Source organism: Rhinolophus sinicus, chromosome 12 (assembly GCF_057876585.1).
Source record: "Rhinolophus sinicus isolate RSI-liver-muscle chromosome 12, RSI-T2T, whole genome shotgun sequence".
Taxonomy (NCBI): Eukaryota; Metazoa; Chordata; class Mammalia; order Chiroptera; family Rhinolophidae; genus Rhinolophus; species Rhinolophus sinicus.
Window position 1 is genome coordinate 35790732 of NC_142512.1, and position 18759 is coordinate 35809490.

Below are 18759 nucleotides of genomic sequence, written 5' to 3' on the forward strand. Positions count from 1 at the left end.
AGTGAGAGAAAAGGGAAAGGGGTCTAAGGATAATTTGGGGCTTCGTGACCCCCTTGCCTATCCATTTCTGAACACAGGGAAACAGTATTCAGAGACTCAGTCCTCCTCAGGGATCCTTAGCCCAGGAGCGACCTCCATGAGACAGGGGGCTACCCCACTTGGTCCATCCAACCCATTATCCCCAAGCCTGGCCCCTGTCTCAGATGAGGGAGAACTCCCTGCACATCGCCCCCATCTCCCAGCCCCCCAGCCCCAGGTGGAGAGTGGGGGCGTTGGGGAAGGATGATTGAGAGTCAGCTCTAGGACAGTGGAGGGTCCCAAGCATGGTTTGTAGAACTCAAAAAGGGATTTAGAGGCCCAGGGACATCTGGCTGATGGCCTGCTCTAGTTTGGGTTCTCTTGGAATTTCCACCTGGAGCCAGGGCATGGGGCCTGGGCCGTAAGTCCTTGCTCTTCCACTCCCTCCTTTCTCTGTGTCCCTTCTCCAGCTTGTCCTTCCAAGGGAGCAGTCAGACATGAAACTGAGTGTGGCTCAGCCTGCTTTGGTTGTAGCCACGTGGGAAAAACAAACTCAGGCCTCTTCCTGGCCAGCTCAGCTGTCCAGGGCTCACATGGGGACCAAGCCAAGCTGGTGACACTTCTGTCCTGCCCCTGGAGGAGCCCACCAGGAAGGGGGCATTGAGACTGGGCAGTCAGGGTCCTGGAACCCAACCCCTCTCTCCCTGTCTAGATTGGATTCTCTCCCTACACAACTATCAAAGGAGCTCTCCTTCCAGGGCATCTGGGCAGGTAACCTGGATCTCCTGCTTCCAGAACCTCTCAACCCTCCAGAAGGCAGTGTGGAGGCAGACACGCCAGGTTTGAATCCAAGCTCTGTCACTTGCTTGCTCTGTGACCTTGTCACTTATTCTCCCTAGGCCTCAGTATTCTTATAAAATGATCCAGTAATCCCCCGCTGTCAGGTTCACGTGAGGATTTAGATCAGGGCCACATACAGCAGGTGCCTCTTTCTTCCAGAGAATTTGAGTAAACAGCCAAACACCAAGAGTCCAAAGGGCAGGCTGGCAGTCGCTGGCTGCCTCTAAGGGCTCCTCAGGAGGCAGAAGGGGAAATAGAGGCAATGAGCACTGGGGGGAGGCTGCTGAGACAAAGGCACTGGTAGCAATAGATGAACAAAACGGCAGGTATTTATTCTGGGGGTACTTACCCCAGATACCCTCACCCTGCCCCCTTCCATCTCGGCTTCTTCCAATCCTGGGGTCCATCAGGCCCGGAGCCAGAATCAGGAGGAAGGATGTGGTCCTGGTGATGGGGGGAGAGGGGAGGATGAGGCCAGGGCTGGAGCTGGAACAGCAGGGAAAAAAGAGGGTTGGGGGCTGTAGGTCCAGGCCCTGGTTCCTCTTCCTTCCCCACCCTGACCAGACATCTGACCCTGAGTGCCTGACATTGGGGGATATAGCCCTGGCACTGCTGAGCATACCCCCACCCCACACTGCTTCCTTAGTAGGGTGGGCAGGTCTGTGTGCCCTTCCCTTGACTTTCCCCAACCCCCACCACCTTCTCCAGCCTTGAGACAGAGGCCACCTTGTTCCCCAAAATGCGGCTGACACTGCCCAGCTGGACCCACCTGGGCAGGCCCTCAGTGCTGGTCCAGGATGAGGGGCACCTGGGCACTGTCCACTTGGGGAGGCAGCCGTTCGCCTGTGCGTACGTTGAACATGGGCAGGGTGGAGAGTGGCCTGGGCACCTCTCGGCTGGCTGCCATCTGTCGCAGCTCCTCTGTGTTCCCACGAATGGTGTCATGGTGGACCATCTGGATGCTGAGGGCACATGGCCAGCAGAGTCATCAGCTCTGGGAGTCAGCCCCCACTGCTTTGGGGTGCAGCCTGGCACTGCCTCTGAGCCACCCTACAGTCTTCCCCACCTGTTATGTGGGAGGAGACTCACATACCTGATGGGTGAAGGGAGGACAAACAGTGCCAGCTCAATGCCCAGTGACTGAGGCATGGGCTCTGGGTGCAAATAGCCTGGATTCAAAGCTATGTGTCCTTTACAAGTTGCTTTACTATGCCTCAGTTTCCTGTAAAATGGGGCTAACAATCCTACCTCATAGGATTGTTGTGGGGATTAAATGGGTGTTTAGAAAAATGCCTGGTACATGGTAAGAGCTCTTGAGATACTAAGACATGAATAGATACCCATAGTGGATATGTATTTCCAGAGGCCAGCATTTACTGGGCTTTATTTTCTGTTTTTATACCCTGAAGATCCTCTAGGTCCTTTCTAACACTCAGCTCCCTCCCCTAATACTCTCTTCCACTACTGATCATCCAATTCTCTTCCTCGCCCCCAACCCTGTCTTAGTCTGGCAAACCTACACCCTCCACCTTTTCCCACCTCCTAGCTCTTGCCCAAGCTGTTTGCCCATGTCCTGCCAGGTCTTGACCATCTCATCCTTTGGCTCTCAGACCTTTCCTTTGCTCCTTTTGTACCTTGAGCCCTTCCACCCCACCCTCGTCAGCCCCTGGCATAGATTAACTCCAGACAATGAGTTTTGTTTCCCTGTCTTTGTTTCAGACCAAGGTTTCTTTTTTAAAAAAATTTTTTTTTAACTTTTTAAATTTATTTTAAGTGTGTTTTTCCAGGACCCATAAGCTCCAAGTCAAGTAGTTGTTTCGATCTAGTTGTGGAGGGCACAGCTCACACTGGTCCATGCGGGGATCGAACTGGCAACCCTGGTGTTATAAGCATCGTGCTGTAACCAACTGAGGTAACTGGCTGCCCCCAGAGACCAAGGCTTCTTGAGGCCTGCACCAGGCTCCACCCTCAACTGGCCTAAAATCCCAGCAGCTGAGCGAACTGACAGCCCACTCCTTGGGAAGTCCTTTCTGAACTCTAGCTCTAGTTTTTCCTCAGAAGGCTCAGACTCATTCTCATTTGATATTCTCACGGGCTTGCTTTCTGCTATCCAGAGGCAAGTTTTAGTTCATTCTGAGGAGTAGGGTAGCACAGTGGTTGCTTTGGGTTTGAATGTGAGTTCCACTGCTTACGGGCTGTGTGACTTTGTGCAAGTTACTTAACCTCTCTGTTGTGCTGGTTCCTCAACTACAATGCAGTTGTTGTATGAATGAAATGAGTTAATAGAGGAAAAACACTTGGAATGTGTCTCCTGGTCAGCATGTGGCAAATAGTAGCTATTAGTATAGGGAGCCTTTAATTGCTATCATTAGCACTGGTGTTATTTTTTATGGCCTCCAGTGGAAGCATGATTCCAAGTCCTTTTACATGAACCCACCCACATTTGTAGGGCCCAGCCTGGAGACATCTTTCCAGACTACCTGGTTGCCAGGTCTGACACAGCCCAGACTTTTCATTACAAATAAGAATTGGTTTTCTTCAAGGAATGGGGCCTCAGGTAGGCTAGAAGCAACCCACCTGCATCTAGGTTATGAGATCAACTGGCAAGGACAAGTGATTCTCATCCATGCCCAACCCTCAGTTAGTGGACACAGACTCCAGCTGGAGCCTGAGAGATTAGCCTACAGGAAGCACTTGCCAGCTTCCTGCTGAATGGGCCACACTCCTCCTGGGGGGTGTAGCACCCCGTCCTGTCTGGCAGGCAGGAGGAGGTAGAGTCACCCTCTAAGGCTAGGGGAGGGTCAAAATGAGCTTTTGAGCCTGGAATTTGGCAAGCAGTTTGTCCAAAACACAATTTTCCATTCCCAGGAAAAGAGAAACTGAGGGGGAAAGGAAGCAAGAAATGTGTGAATGCTGAAGGCTGGGTGCAGCCAGGCAGGTAATGCCCCTGTGCATGAAGGGCCTTAGTTAATGGGCCCTCTCCCCACCCCCAGCCCCACATCTGGGTCTCATTACTCTGGCAACACACACAGGTGGAGAAATGTTCTGGGATGTTTTTCCAGAGCAGGAGCAGAAGCCAGAACCAAGGTGCCTTCCTTCACAGTCCTTCCACATCAGCACTTGGGCAAATAAAGGAATGGGCAGGCGTGTGCGCGTGCACACACACACACACACACACACACACACACACACTCCGCCATCAGCACACAGCCCCTGGAGTCCTGCTCTGGCACACAGACCACAGGAGAGGGCTGCTGAGCCTGCGGGACTTTCCAGACAGTAAAATCTGACGTAAGTGAAAAGAGGGCAGCAGAATCACAAGTTGTGGATAATTTAAAACATGGTAGGTATTGAAGCAAAAAAAAAAAAAAAAAAAGGAATTTGTAGAAATAACACAAAATCTAAACCAACAAGAGCTAATGGCACACGTGGTAAAATTGGTTATTGATTCAAAATTGAGAGAGGAAGCAGATTTCCCTGACTCCATCAGAACTAGAAAACTGACCCAAGAAAGCTAGATGTGGTGGAAATAACAGAAAAGAATATCCACAATCTCAATGGCAGAAAATATAATTGATCAAATTTAGCAGAGGCCAAAAAAATGGAGGAAAAAAATTCTCCTTATAAAATTTACATAGAAAAATCACTGATCTTCTATGGGAAAAAATTCTATCAAAAAAAAAAAATGAAAACAGAAAAAAAAAGCTTGTTCATTGCTTTGTATAGAAAGTTGATTGAGGAATTAAATCAACTTAGGTAGATCAAGGAATTATATTTTATTCACTCTGGAAATTTATCCCCCCTAAAAATTCATAAATGTTGGCATAATTCTGATTCTAAAAATGTTTGTATTCCTCAACACAGTAGGTTGAGATGGTGAGGTGGAAATTGTGGGTTTAATTAAAACTGGGGTCTCAGAACAACCTGAAACGTGGCGCTCATGCATCTACGTGAACACATGTGCATGCACACACCTGTGGGACCACCCATCTGGCCCACACAGCCACAGCTCTTCTTCCCAGCATACCTGGCATGTCAGATGCCCACACTATCTGGCGTCTCCCCAGAAACAATGGGGCCACTGTGACTCTCACAGGATTCTGGTGGCCTCACAATGTCCCCCTGAGGTCACCACAGAGCTAACCTGCCCACCCTCTGCACCTGAGTCACAAGTCTGCGGAGGCCTGCTGTGGGGGATCATCCTTGCTCCTCCTCCTGGCCACCCAGGGGAAGGCTTGGGCCAGAGCCCTACTAGGAAGCCTCTGAGGAAAACCAGGAACTGAGACCCACCTCACCCACCGAGGAGCAACCCAGTGGAGACTTCCAGCCGCCATCCTGGAGGTCCTTGCATCCAGTTCCCTTCACCCACCCCAGGGAGAGATGCAGGAAGACACTGCACTGCCACCCCCAACGGTGCCCTCAGCCTCAAACAGCGCCCTGGGTGCACGTCTGCAGACCAGTGTGTTGGAAGCCCCTAGCAAGAGTGAGACTGGGTGCCATGCCTGCCCCAAAGCCCCCCGGAAGCCCAGCATATCCAAGGTGATCCTGGGGGTTATGGCAGACAAGGGGGTGCACAGCCGTGTGTCCCTGACCTTCCTGAGGAATGCTCTCACCACCGCAGGCTACAATATGACCCGCAACAAGAGGCGCTTCAAGCGAGTGCTCAAAGGGCTGGTGGACAAGGGCCTACTCAAACAGGTGACGGGCAGGGGGATATGGGGCTCCTTCCGCATGTGCAAGAAGCACGCCTCTAAGTTCAAGTTCAAGCTCAAGACCAAGAGACAGCAGCAGAAGCAGCATCGGTCTGGACAGCACTGGTCTGGGCAGTGCCGGCCTAGGCAGCGCAGGTTGACACTGAGCCCCAAACAGGGACACAAGTGGCTAATCAAGGAGGCTCGCAGGGTGGCCAAATGCCACCGCAATTAATGAGGCAGGCTCGGCAAGCAGGCAGCGGGGCCAGGCCCACCACAGGCTCTGCGCAGTGGGAATTAAAGGAGCCTAACTTATTTAACACCTGCCTCCTGGAATCGCTGGGGTTCAAGGGAGTGGGAAAGAAAAAGGGCTAGAGCACGGAGAAGGGGTAAAGCCATGAGTGGGGGAAACCTAGGCAAAATAAGGGTGAGATGGATTTGGGAAGCGATGGGGGGAATTGAAACCATCCACGTGCATTAGCTAGTCCAACCACATCACGGGTGGACAAACCAAGGCCAGAAAAGGTCATAATAACTGTGTGACAGAACCTGGCCTGGAACCCAAGTGCCTGACTCACAGCAAAGTGTGTGTGGGGATGTGTGTATGCTGAAAGGCTCTTAAGTTGCTTCCCAAATTCTTTCCCCCACAAGGGCAGCAGACCTATGAAGCCTGGGTAGGTCCCCTCCCCGTCCCATCCCACATTAGGCTCTTCCATGGAGACCAAAAAATGAGAAGGCCAGGCCAGGATAGGTCAGGCATCCAGCATCCAGCCATCCCAGGGCTGGAGTTCAGAGGCCGAGGATGGCCCCAGAATAATCATCCCAGAATAATCTGGTTTGTCTATGCTACTCATGGAGGGTCCAGCTTGACAGTGTACGGGGGCTCCCACCCAGCCCCCAGTTTTCCCCTACTCACTCAGAGGTGGCCAGGTCTCTCTTCAGCCTGTGGAAAAGCAATGGAAGGGATTAACTGTTATCCACAATCCCCTCCCGGTGCCATGCAGGACCCGAGCCCTGACCCACCAAGAAAGGGGCCCTTCACTCCTTTCCTGGCTGAGTGCCCCACTCCCTGAAGGATCTGGGTCCCCACATAGCACAAATGCCACAAAGAATCCCACAGATTGAACACCAGCCACACTGCCTTCCCAGCCCTCTGCCCCTCACACTCACCGTCCCTCCCGCCGGCAGCACATGATGTAGGCCAGGAGCAGGGTGAGCAGCAGGGCTACCAGGAGAGGCACCAGGAGGGTGACCAATGCGTCAGTCAGGAAGTCTCTGGCTGGGGCCTCGGTGGGTGGGCAGAAGAACGGGTCATGCTCCAGGATCCCATCACCTGGGGTGGGCACCTCATCTGCAGGCTCCGGCACTGACTTATCCACCTGCTCAGAGAGCCCACGGCTGACCCACGAGCAACTGGCTGGACACAGAGACCCCGGGGAAACAGGGCAGGGGTTCTGGAGAGCCGCTACCTACTGCCCCATGCAACCACAGGGTTTCCTCCTGCCTGCCTCTCCCAGCTTGGGCGACCCAGCAGGACAAGCACTGGACTAGGAGCCAGGAGGGAAATTCTCAGAGAGGCAGGACTGAACAATGGTTAGAGCACAGCTCTACGGTCTGACTGCCTGGGTTTGAATCTTGACTCAGACAAGTGCTTTGCTGGGATGACTTACCTCTAGGTGCCTCAGTTTCCTCACCTATAAAGTCGGAATGCTAATAGTGGAACCTGTCTCCCGAGGTAGTCATAAGGATAAAACAGGTTGAGTGCCGAGCATATAGCAACTGCTCACGAATGTTGATTCCCAGTCCCTGTCTGTGCAGTTTGTCAATTCACAGGAACAGAGTATACTCGGGACCCTAGAAAGCTCGGCTCAATAACCAAAGAGCCACTGCTCTCTGGTTTATAACACGGGAGTGACAGCTAGCTGTTCCTTACTGCACACAGATTAGCTAGGTGACGCTTTAGAAGGGAGCCGACAGAGCTGTGACACAGAGGCCCTTGGTGGGGAAAGAGTTTTGGAACTGCTCTGTGGGAGTGATTTTTCTAGCTGTTAGGTTGGGTACTTCTGGGACTTCAGGAGCGAATGCTTGTCTGGGTTATGGACTCTCTCGCCCTCTTGTGGGAGAAGGTGGAGGTGGAGGGAGAGAGAGAGAGAGAGAGAGAGAGAGAGAGAGAGAGAGAGAGAGAGAGAGAGAGAGAGAGGAGAGAAAGAAAGAGAGACAGGGAGAGAGGGAGGGAGAGAGGAAGACAGAGACAGAATGCCGATAATCATAATCAGAGAAAGAACTAGAACTAGAGGGACTGGATTGAGAAGGGAGAGGGAGGAGACTATGATAGGGCCCGTGTCCCCCCTTCCCCCCCTTACCCCCCCCAGCCAGGGTCCCTCCTTACCAGGGACACATTACACCAGTCAACACGGAAGTGAGGTGCCAAGGTGTCATAGCAGGACAGAAGTGGAGGCTGGCCCTGGGCACAGCGAGCATGGCTGTCAGGTGATGACACCATCTTCAGGCAGGTGGAGAAGGGGTAGGCAGAGCCCACCTTGATGTACACCCTGGGCCCAGATAGAAACCACCAGTAGCAAATTGGGAGGGTGTCATTGGGCACTGGAGATTTGAGGGTTACAAGGCTACCCTGAGAGCTGGGGTTATGGTGAGAGCACACAGAACAGTCTAGTCTTCTGGGGGGCCTTATGCCCCCAGGAATGTCCTTTGAAGGATGGACCTTTTATGTCCTCGTGGGGCACAGGAAGTGTGGTGCTGAGGAAAAGGTTTTGGGTACAGGAAAGGCAAGAAAGAGAGGAAGGGGTGGCTGGAAGGAAGTGGACGGGAGAGTGAAGCTTGGAGGTGTGGCTGGGTGTGGTGGGGCGTGTCCGCAAGTTTCCTAGTAAACATCTTTGCTGAAAGCATTTTCACTGCATAACTAATTGACCTGAAGGCAATTTAACTGGATGACAGTTTGGTTTACATCTGGGAGACTTAATGAATTTTGTTAGTTTGGTTTCTTTTCTCCATTGACAAAGTCCTCGCAGAACTCCCATTTTTATGTTGAATAACTCTTAAACCTCATAATGGTCCATACCGTGTCAGGTAGACGTGGTGGTCTGAAAATCGTGGATGATAACAACTACGTGGAGAGCTGGATTGCAAAGGTACGTGTAAAGCCAGAGTGCTTACTCTACTAGAAAATGACCACATCTCAGTTTGCAAATCCTTCGGTGAGCAGTCATCCTTCCCACCCGTCAAAACCAAAAGTTTACCAAGCTATGCAAATATAAAAGAGGCAGAATACAACATTCACAAGTCTTCGAGAGCATTAATTATCAATTCTTTAGTTGGAAACTGATACTTCTCTTAAATGAAGAAATTTTAGCAGATAAGGAAAAAGTGTGGTGTCAAATAAGATGAAACAACAAACAAAACATACATATATAATATTAAGAACAAAGACTTCGAAAACAATGTATTTTCATTTTTCACAATCAAGTCTTTTCTTGTTATTAATTTTTCATGTTTCATTATGTCCTTTTTAATGTCCCTCTTTTTTGTTCTTTTATCTTTTAAGGGAAAATTGCCTTATGGCCAATTAGTTATGTGGTGACAATGTTTGCAGCAAAAATACTTGCAGCAGAGATGTCTTCTGCAAAACTACCTAGAACTGTGGGGAGGAGATGTAAAGGCAGGTAAAGCCCCACCTGGAAATTAAGGAGACCCGTGTTCTGTGCCCACCACCCAGATAGAATGCAGGGTGCCTCCTCCTTCAGGAAGCCCTCCTGGGTTGCATGCTTACCCTTCCTTGCGGCCCTCGATGGGAAGGGGAACACGGCCCCCACGGTCCAAGGCAGAGGTGATGTTAAGCAGCTGGAGCTCCCCCGGTTCCCAGAGACCCCCCAAGGCTGTGAGGAAGCGACTGGCAAGTGTTGAGGGCAGCACCTCCTCCACATCATGGCTGCGCACCAGGAATTCAGCCTGGTATGGTATCAGGGGGCCTAGAAGGACCAGGTTGGTACCTCAGGCTGCACCCAGCCCTGCACGGATCCTTCCCAAGCTTCCACTGACCGAAGCTCCTCTCAAATCCTCTCAGACACCTTCCTTCCTCCCTAATACCCCATACATCACAGGCCCCAAATGCCCTTCCGCAACACTCAGACTGTCAGCAGAGCAGCCAAGAATACAACTCCAGAGGCTTTCGAGGATTCTCTGCACCCCACTACTTTCCAAGCCTTCCCTTCCACACACACCCTTCCAGGGGAGATCCCCCAAGACTGGCACTAGTAGGGTGGGGGTGGGTTGGGATAGGTGATACCTTCTGGGTCCCCAATCAACAGCACCAGCCTCTGCCGGGTGGTGTCGAAGTTGTCCCGGTTGTAGGCTATGACCTGGAGGGGATGGGGAATTGGACCAGGAGGTGGGATTAGGGGAGAAAAGTGGTCCAGCTGGGGCCTGGCAGAAGGGGACTGAGATACTACCAAATTAGAGGCATGTAAATGAATGTGAATGAAGACCCACACATGAACACCCACAGATGACACAGCCCACTGGGGTCCGTGCTGGTACCTCTATGACCTGCCGTCCACGATCTCCTGGGGTGGGGGTACCATAAAGGAAGCCAGGATGGTGGGGGCTTCGCTGGGTGTAGCGGAGCCACCGAGGCAGGTCTGGGTGTCCCTGGAGGTGAGCCTGGTAGGTGACAGGGATGGTGGGTGGGACAGCTGGTGGAAGGGAGGAGAAGGGATTGAAGACACTTTACCAGCCCCGGCCGGGCACCCCCAGCCCATCCCAGGGTCCATCAGGCCCCGCTCACCGACATGCTCAGGAAGGCGCAGGAAGGTTTCGTGGTCCAAGGTGTGCACAAATACGCGGCCCACAAGTGGGTGCAGGGTGGTCTGCTGGGCCTTGGTGACCCCCAGCTCTGTCAGGAGACCTAAGAGGACCCCCCAAACACAGACTAGCCTCAGTCCTGGGCACGGGATACACTCTCTTTCCCCACCACGTCCTTTGTGCCCTTGAGAGGCCAAGAGAATAGTGTGAGAGGAAGGGGTTCCTTTGCTCGCTCCCAGGAATAAACAGGGTGGGGCCCTGGTGGTGCCACACACTTTAATCAGTGACGAGACCCAGAGCTGAGTTTGGTTTGGATACATAGGAGCCCCCCACTCCTCATTTTAGGCCCCAGTTGGGGGTCACAGCGAGCAGGAACTGATGTGTGACTGGGAGGGGTGGTGGTGGTGGTGGTGGTGGTGGTGTGTGTGTGTGAGAGAGAGAGAGAAAGTGAGAGAGAAAGAGAGAGAGAAAGCGAGAGATAAGGGCACTTGGAAAAGAACTCCCATGCTGAGTGTCTGGAAGCCTGGAGGGGTGAGGGAGAGGGAAGGAACCTTTGGAGGAGGAGGGTAGCCGTTCTGGGACCACTCACCCATCTCGCCTAATATACAGAGGGAACAGGGCCCGCGCCAGAGGCCAACAGGAGCTGAGCAAAAGGGATCCTGAGGCCCAGGGAGAGGGCCTGCCCCAGCCAGCCCTGCACCCTTCCAGGGCCAAATTTAGCCTGGGCCTAGAAAGAGGCCGACCCAGTCAGCCCATTAAAGGCCCATGATGCTCCAGGCCTGTGCTGTCAGGCCCACCCTGGACTAGAACACCTCATCCCTCAGGGCTCCCAGCCCCACAACCCAGCGCCCAGCTCCTAGCCCCAGTTCTCTGCACCTCCCCACCAGTTACAGCATTAACACCCCAAAGTTCTTCTGACCCCTGCCTCACCCCAGACCTGTCCCCTGAGGAACTTCCTTTACTTCTATGTCATCACGGCTAAATCCCACCCCCTCATCCTGGGCCTCTCCCCGAAGAAAGCCCCAACTTGCCCGAAAGGAGAGGAATCCAGATCAGTGCTGCTGCCATGGCTGCCTCAGCCTGGCTGGCCCTGTGAATGACAGAGACAGAAGCAGGGGGGAGGGTGGGGAGAGGAATGGGGAGGTGCCCCAGAGCTGCCCAGCTTCAGCCAGCGGGGCCTTCCCTCCCCCCAACCCCACCCAGAGCAGACACTGAATCTCGGGTGGACACCCTCCTCACATGACAAGGGCCTTCCAATCCTGGCGGCCAGAGTGTGTTTTCTAAACCACCAACCTGACAACCTCCGGCCCCCTTAAAACCTTAATGGCTCCCATTGCCCTGAGTCCCCTAGCTGCTGGTGGCTTTCAGGCACTTCCTGTACATGGCCATCCTGCCTAGAATCCCCTCCTCTACCCCCCACTAAACACACACACACACACACACACACACACACACACACACACTACCCCAGGCTTGAGCCCAGCCTCACTGCCCTCCAACCTGATACACATTCTTTAGTCTACACAGCTTTGCCCAAGGTCTGGGTGTCCCTGGAGGTGAGCCTGGTAGGTTCCCCTCTTGAATTCTGCCTGGAATTCCCCTCTTGCCCTTGTCCATCAGGCAAACTTTCACTCACCTTTCAAGACTCAGTATAGGCATCCTCTCTTCCCTGAAGCCTTTCTGTTCTCCTCTAGGCCAAGCTGGGGGGCCCCTAGCCCCTGTGACCCCAACCAACCAGCTTTTTGGGGTGGACTAGGATCTTATTATCTTTGGATCCCTAAACTTTGCCCAGGGCCTGGCAATTAGTAGGTACAGGGGGCTAGGTGACAGCTTCCTCAACAGCACTTGAGGGTGCCCATTCACCCAGCCCTCATCCACAGACCAAGCACCCCCAGCGTGTACCTCAGGTATTAGAAGAGAGAGAGGCCTGGACAGGGCCAGCCAGGAAGAGACAGAGGAGTTGGGGGCATAGGTTTGGAGGCCTGCAGTCCTGGACATGACTCCACCTTGACCACTTACTGGAGATGTGGCCTTGAAAAAGTCAATTGCCTGGCTGGCCCGGTGGCTCAGGCGGTTGGAGCTCCGTGCCCCTAATGCCAAAGGCTGCTGGTTTGATTCCCACATGGGCCAGTGCCAGATGGCTCAGTTGGTTGGAGCGCGGGCTCTCAACCACAAGGTTGCCCGTTCGACTCCTCGACTCCCGCAAGGGAGGGTGGGCTGCGCCCCCTGCAATTAACAACGCAACTGGACCTGGAGCTGAGCTGCGCCCTCCACAACTAAGATTGAAGGAACAACAACTTGACTTGGAAAAGTCCTGGAAGCACACACTGTTCCCCAATAAAGTCCTGTTCCCCTTCCCCAATAAAATCTTTTTAAAAAAAGAAAAAGAAAAAGTCAATTGCCCTCTCTAAATTCTGTTTCCACAACTATAAACTGGCAAGCATAGTCCTCACCTCTTGGTGTTCTTGTGTGTGAAATGCACAAAATCATGAAGTCAGTACATGTTAACGGTGCACCTACTATGTAACAGGCCCTGATGATACAGAGGTGAACAGACCCCTGATACTGTGGGGCTTGCATGCTGGCGGGTAATGACAGCTAGTTCCTGCCTGCTATGTGCCGAAGGTTTGACATATACCAGGGGTGACAAAAAAAGATATACACATTTTAAGAGATGTTATCTATGTATTACTTTTTGAAGTTGAATGAATTATGGTGGCAATGTGTAATATGATAGTCGCTCAAAAGATGGTGTTAATCAAATAAATGCTAGCATCATTCATTGTATTACAATTTTAATACAGTTTTTTCCTTCATTAAAATGTGTATACATTCTTTTGGCATACTCTGTATTTACATAGAGTAACTCATTCCATCCCACAGCAGTTCCATGAAGCAAGTATTATTATTGTCCCCATTTCAAAGACAAGAAAACTGAGGCACAAGGGATGTATAACTTCCCCAAGGCCACACTACTGACCAGCTGAATGCATGTAAAGCACTCAGCCCAGTCCTGACTCAATCCACAGCACCATTTCCCCTTCTTTCCCGCATCTGCCAAAGGGTCTTAGCTCAGTTATGAAGTGGGAGAGGTGCCCTTCTCTCTGGGGACTTCCCACTCAGAGCCGGCTCAGGAGCACACTCCCAAGATGCTCTGAGAAGGAGGCAGGAGCCCATGGGTGCAGGGTTCCAAACTTCCTGGTGCCTGTGTGAGCATCCCTCCCGGCCTTGAGACAAAGGGCGTTGCCACTTCACCCCCCCTAAACAGCCCCAGGCAAGGACATCTGGGACCTGCCCTTGGTCGGGCCTCAAGGGGCGGGTGTTGGCCTATAGATTGGGGTGCCTGAGGAGCAGGTTACTTAGTCCCTGTCCCTTCCTCTCTCGCCCCCACCTGACAGCCCCACCTATCCCTGGAGAGCCAACAAATCCCAGAGTCAGCGTCCACTCAGGCTCTTAGGCAGGGTGGTGTTTGTACCAGAGTCACCTTGGCACCTCTCTGCCTTCTCAGAGATGGAAGATGAGAGGGAGAAAGGTTCTGGAGGCAGAGGGAGAGTCAGTGGGCTCTGGGGGAGTAGGCAGAGGTGCCATAGCCTGGCCAGCTGCCCAGGCCTCAGCCCCTCAGCAGCTCCCTGTGACTCCCTCCCTCCCCCCTGCTGCTTCCCATGCTATTTTTAGAGCCACCCACTCATACCCTCAGCTGTCTTAAGGTGGCAGTGCCCAAACCCAGTGCCACCAGGCGCACAGAAGCCAGCTTTCCTTACTGATCCTTCTCCCCCTCCCCCAAAGCAGGGGAACCAGAGACTGTGCCAGAAGCCAAGCTGCAAGTCCCCTGAAAGTCTCCTCTGGCCCACCAGGGGACCTCCCCACCTCAGGGCTGTCTGGATCACAACCTGCTGCGGTAACACTCAGCACCTTCTATTCATAGGGGCCTGGAGGTAGGGAGGAGGGTCACAACGTCTTTAAATGGATTTTATAAAATTTTAAATAAAACAAAAGTATACGGAATAATATAACAAGGCCCCATATATCCATCACCCAGCTTCAACAATCATCAACTCATGACCAATCTCCTTTCATCTATACCTCTCTCAATTTTCCCCTCCTATTTCATTGTCTCTGTCAATATTTCAGTGTGCATCTTTGAAAGAGAATAATTATTTTTTTAAACATAACCACAATTATTATACCTAATTACATGATAGACCTTAAAGTTAATAATTCCTTAATGTCAGATCTGTAGTGTTCAAATTTCCAATTTCTCATAAATTTTTTGTTTTGTTTTTGCAATTTGAATCAGGATTCAAATCAGGTGCGCATGTGGCAACTGATTGACAGGCCCCTTTTAAATCTCTTTAAATCTATAGATTCCTGCTCCAATTCTTCTCTCTCTCTCTCTCTCTCTCTCTCTCTCTCTCTCTCTCTCTCTCTCTCTCGCCTTGAGAGAACCAGGTTATTTGTTGTGTAGTTTTCCACAGTCTGGGTTTTGCTGATTGCCTCTCTATGGTGTTCTTTCACGTGTTCCTCTGACCTCTATACGTCTTGTAAATTGTTATTTCCTATAAACTGCTGTTGGATCAAGGGTCCTGATCAGGTATAGTTTCCATTTTCTTCTGCAAGACCACTTCATAGGTGGTGGTGTTGCTTCTTCCATCCAGAAGCATAGCAGCCATTGATGCTCAGTGCCTCGTTGTTTTTTTTAAATGGTGACATTCAAATTCAATCACTCCCTCCTTTATTAGCTGGAATAATTCTAGACAGAAAAACTGCCCCTCACTTACTATTTGGTTGCTGAGTGGCATACAGCTCATGTGGGAAAGATAGGACAAATGCTTGACTCTGTTCCTGTATTTACCAATTTCCAAATAATGAATTGGTTCCCTAGCATCCAATTGGTTCCCTAGTGACCAATTAACTTTTTAAAATTAGTAGTATAATTATGAATTTATGGCTTTACATATATTTGACTTCTTCAATCTATTGCAACTAATATCCCTGCTGGTGCTAAGCTGTCCCATCTTCAGCTCCCGATTTGGTCCCCACCAGTTGGAGCATCCGTGTGGGGTACTGGAGGGTCAGGTCTCTGCATCTTGGCCTCTCTCAGCCTTGTCCCCACAAACCCAGCCTGGGTTTCCGTGCTTCTGCTTTATTTCTATTACCCCAGCTTTGCCCTCAGCTAGCTGGGTCTCTGTCCCTGCTACTTTGCCATCCACTCCTGTCTCCCCAGGTTTCTGTCGGATCTCAGCCCGTCAGTGTCTCAGGTTAATTCCTCTGGTGCTTTGTCCCTGTCTCTCCCCATCTCAATGAATGTTTGCTGAATGAATATGAGCGAGTAATTGAATAAATACATCTTTCCCCCTCTCTCTTCCCACTTCGGTCTGTTTAGACCTGTCTCTTGATCTCTGAGGACCATATTTTTGTCTTCTGCATCTAAATCAGGGGATTATATGTTGTCATCAGGGACAAAGGAAAGGGATTCTCGACATGGTGATCTGCTTGCTGCATCTGCTTCCCAGACTCCACCCACATCATTCTCCGTCCCCCTCCCGCGCAACAACAAAGGGTGCGATCTGTCAATCGGCCACGAGAGGGCGCGTTCGCTGGTCCCCAGCTAGGACCTGCGCCTGCGCAATATTGGGGCGGAGCGGGGGAGTGGAGAGGCTGGGTGGCCGCGGAGCGCCCCGCCCAGAGTTGGGGATTCGCGTCAGAGATGCGTGCTGAAGAGGCGACTCGAGGGGGCGACGGAGGAGGGGACCCGCAGACTCTAGCTGTTCCTCGTCCTCCTCTTCCGGGTCCAGAGGATGTTCTTCCAAACGGGAAGGAGAACTCGCATGGAGACAGGAGGCTGCACACAATGCCCTCTTCCCCACCCTCCCCGTCATCTAGCTCAACCCTCCGATTTCCAGGGACATTTCTGTATTTCCCCACCTTCCCCCACGACATTTGGGAGCACCAGCCTGAAGACCTAAGTGTACCCAGACTCCTCCTCCTCCTTATTGGTGGACTTCAGCCCTCAAAGGGGTTCCTTGAGCCTGGTGGCCGCCCAAAGCCATCAGTCATGAGTCATAATACCAGATCATCCCTGGCCAAACTTTTTAGCTTACAGGAGACACCGAGAACATGAGGGCCTGTCCGAGGTCCCACAGAACAATATTCTGCACATCTAGGTCTCTGGACGTGGGGCCCAGAGCCCTTTCCACTGGGACGCCTCTCTGTAAAGAGGGGGTGATAAGGATGGATGAGATTCCGACGCCAAAGTGCTTTGTAGACTATAAAGCTCTGGAGAAAGTAAGGGGTCTTTTATTTATTTATAATTGACAGTGCAAGGCAGTAGTTGCCGAGGGCCTGCCCACTGGTACAGCCTGAGTGCTGGGAGAAGTCAGATTGAGAAGCCACCACTCAGTAATGGAAGGATTAGGAAAATAAAAGAAGCACAATTCTGACATTTTTTGCAGAATTGTGATTATTTACAGTATGATTATTTACATAGAAAATCCAATAGATTCTTAGGCATGTTATTATTAAGAGAGATCAGCAAAGTTTCTGGACAGAGATTAACATTCCAGTACAGATAAAATTCAGCAGTGTTTCTATACACGAGCAATAATTGATTAGAAACTAATATCTTTTTAAAAAGAAATCATTCACAGTAAAATTAAAATTGTACAGAACCCAGAAAAAAAACGTAGAAAAGACATTTGAAGATATTTGGGAAGAAGGCTATAAAAGGAATAAATTGAGCAATGGAAAGATGTATTAATTTTAGGGATAAGAAGCCTCCATATCATGAAGACAATTTCTCCATGTTAATCTATCTATTCAGTGCAAGTCCACTAAGTATTCTAACAGGATTTTTCAGAGAGCTAGTAAAACTGATTCTAAAATTCATATGGCAGAGCAAAGGACCAAGAAGAAACTAGACAATTCCAAAAAAGAATAAGTCCCTAAGACTTATTTGAAAGCGATAGTAATTAAAACAATGTGGTATTGGTGCAGGGGTAGACAAAGAGATCAATAGAATAGAGTACCCAGAAACAGTTCCAAGTGTATGTGGGAATTTGATTTATGATGGCAGTGGCATTGCAATTCAGTGAGAGAGAATAAACTATTCAACAAAAAGTGTTGTGACATTTGGCTTTTCATATGAAAAATCTTCACACCATCCATAAATATTAATTCCAGATGGATTAAAGACCTAAAAGTGAAAGACCTTAAAATAATTAGAAAAAAATGTAGGAGATCTCAGGGTAGGAAAAGACTTCTTAGATAAGAAACACAATTCACAAAAGATTGAACAATTTTACTACATTACCAAAAAAAAAAAAAAAAGCTTTCTGCTATGACAATGACATTATAAACAAAGTTAAAAGACAAGCGACAGCCTGGGTGACAATGTTAGCAGCACGTAAAACAGATAAAGATTAGTATCCAGGACGTAAAGACCTCCTACAGATCAATAATGAAAGCACAGACCTTTTGAGTGCCACCCCAATGGTATGATTCAAGAATTAAGGGTCTAGGCTTTGGGGAAGGCTAGGCCTTCCCTAGTCCTATGGGGTTGATGGTGACTGGTCTAAATATAGCATGATAGTTCAGTTCCTCTGGTCAATGATTGGTTGAGGTGTGGACATGTACACAATTCTGTCTCCCAAGACTGGAAAGGAGATCTCCTGAGGGCCCTCTGGGAAAGAGACACTAAGAAGAAAGCATTCACTTTCCTCTTACTCTGGATGTTGTTGTCTGCAGGAGACACCTGGAGCTGAGGCAGCTGTATTGGACCATGATGGGGCCAGTATAAGAGACAAGCCCTCATGCTGAGGAGGGTATGGTAGAAAAATGGAAAGAACCTGGTCTTTGAGGTCACAGTTGGGCCTCTGAATTAACCAACCCTAGGACTTCTTGTGTGAAATAGTGAAATTCTTTTTTGGCTTAAACAACGTCTAGTTGGGCTTTCTGTAACTTGTATCAAAAGCTGCAAGAGATAGCCAAGGATACGGACATAAGCAATTTGCCTGGAGGAAACCCAGATGGCCAATGAGCATAAGACACTTGACCTCATAGACAGGGAATGCAGATTCAAATGAGATACTACCTCACACCCATCAGATTGGCAAAAATATAGTCTGACAAGAGCAGATGTTGGCAAGGATGTGGTCAGACAAGACGTCTTGTACAAATGCTGGTGGCGAGAACATAAATTGGTTCAGTCACTGTAGAGAGCAGTTTGTCAGTCACGTTGAAAGTGTATCTGCCCTATAATCCCAGCTTTCTGCTCCTATGTGTGCACTCTAAAGATGGTTCAGAAAAGTACAAGGGTGTTCATTGCAGTCCTACTTATAATAGCAAAATATAGAAACAACTCAAATGCCCTTCAGTAAAAGAAGTGACAAATAAA

General features: G+C 50.4%; 1 protein-coding gene across 5 annotated transcripts; it reads right to left on the reverse strand.

Annotated features, from left to right (window-relative positions):
- Positions 1 to 1169: 1169 nt before the first annotated feature.
- Positions 1170 to 11556, reverse strand: SGCA (sarcoglycan alpha). Of its 5 annotated transcripts, none has more exons than XM_019730934.2 (10): positions 11399 to 11556; positions 10351 to 10470; positions 10104 to 10258; positions 9853 to 9925; positions 9337 to 9535; positions 7939 to 8101; positions 6720 to 6928; positions 6466 to 6492; positions 1628 to 1820; positions 1170 to 1302 (listed from the first exon to the last, which is right to left on the reverse strand). In XM_019730934.2, exons 1-9 carry the CDS (start codon positions 11433 to 11435, stop codon positions 1640 to 1642), a joined length of 1164 nt encoding a protein of 387 aa, XP_019586493.1. In that variant the 5' UTR covers positions 11436 to 11556; the 3' UTR covers positions 1170 to 1302; positions 1628 to 1639. The 5 variants fall into 5 exon arrangements, with proteins under 5 accessions (XP_019586493.1, XP_019586492.1, XP_074176030.1 ...); XM_019730933.2 differs by having other exon boundaries at positions 1170 to 1344; XM_074319929.1 differs by lacking the exon at positions 11399 to 11556 and adding an exon at positions 10957 to 11094.
- Between the last annotated feature and the right edge of the window lie 7203 nt (positions 11557 to 18759).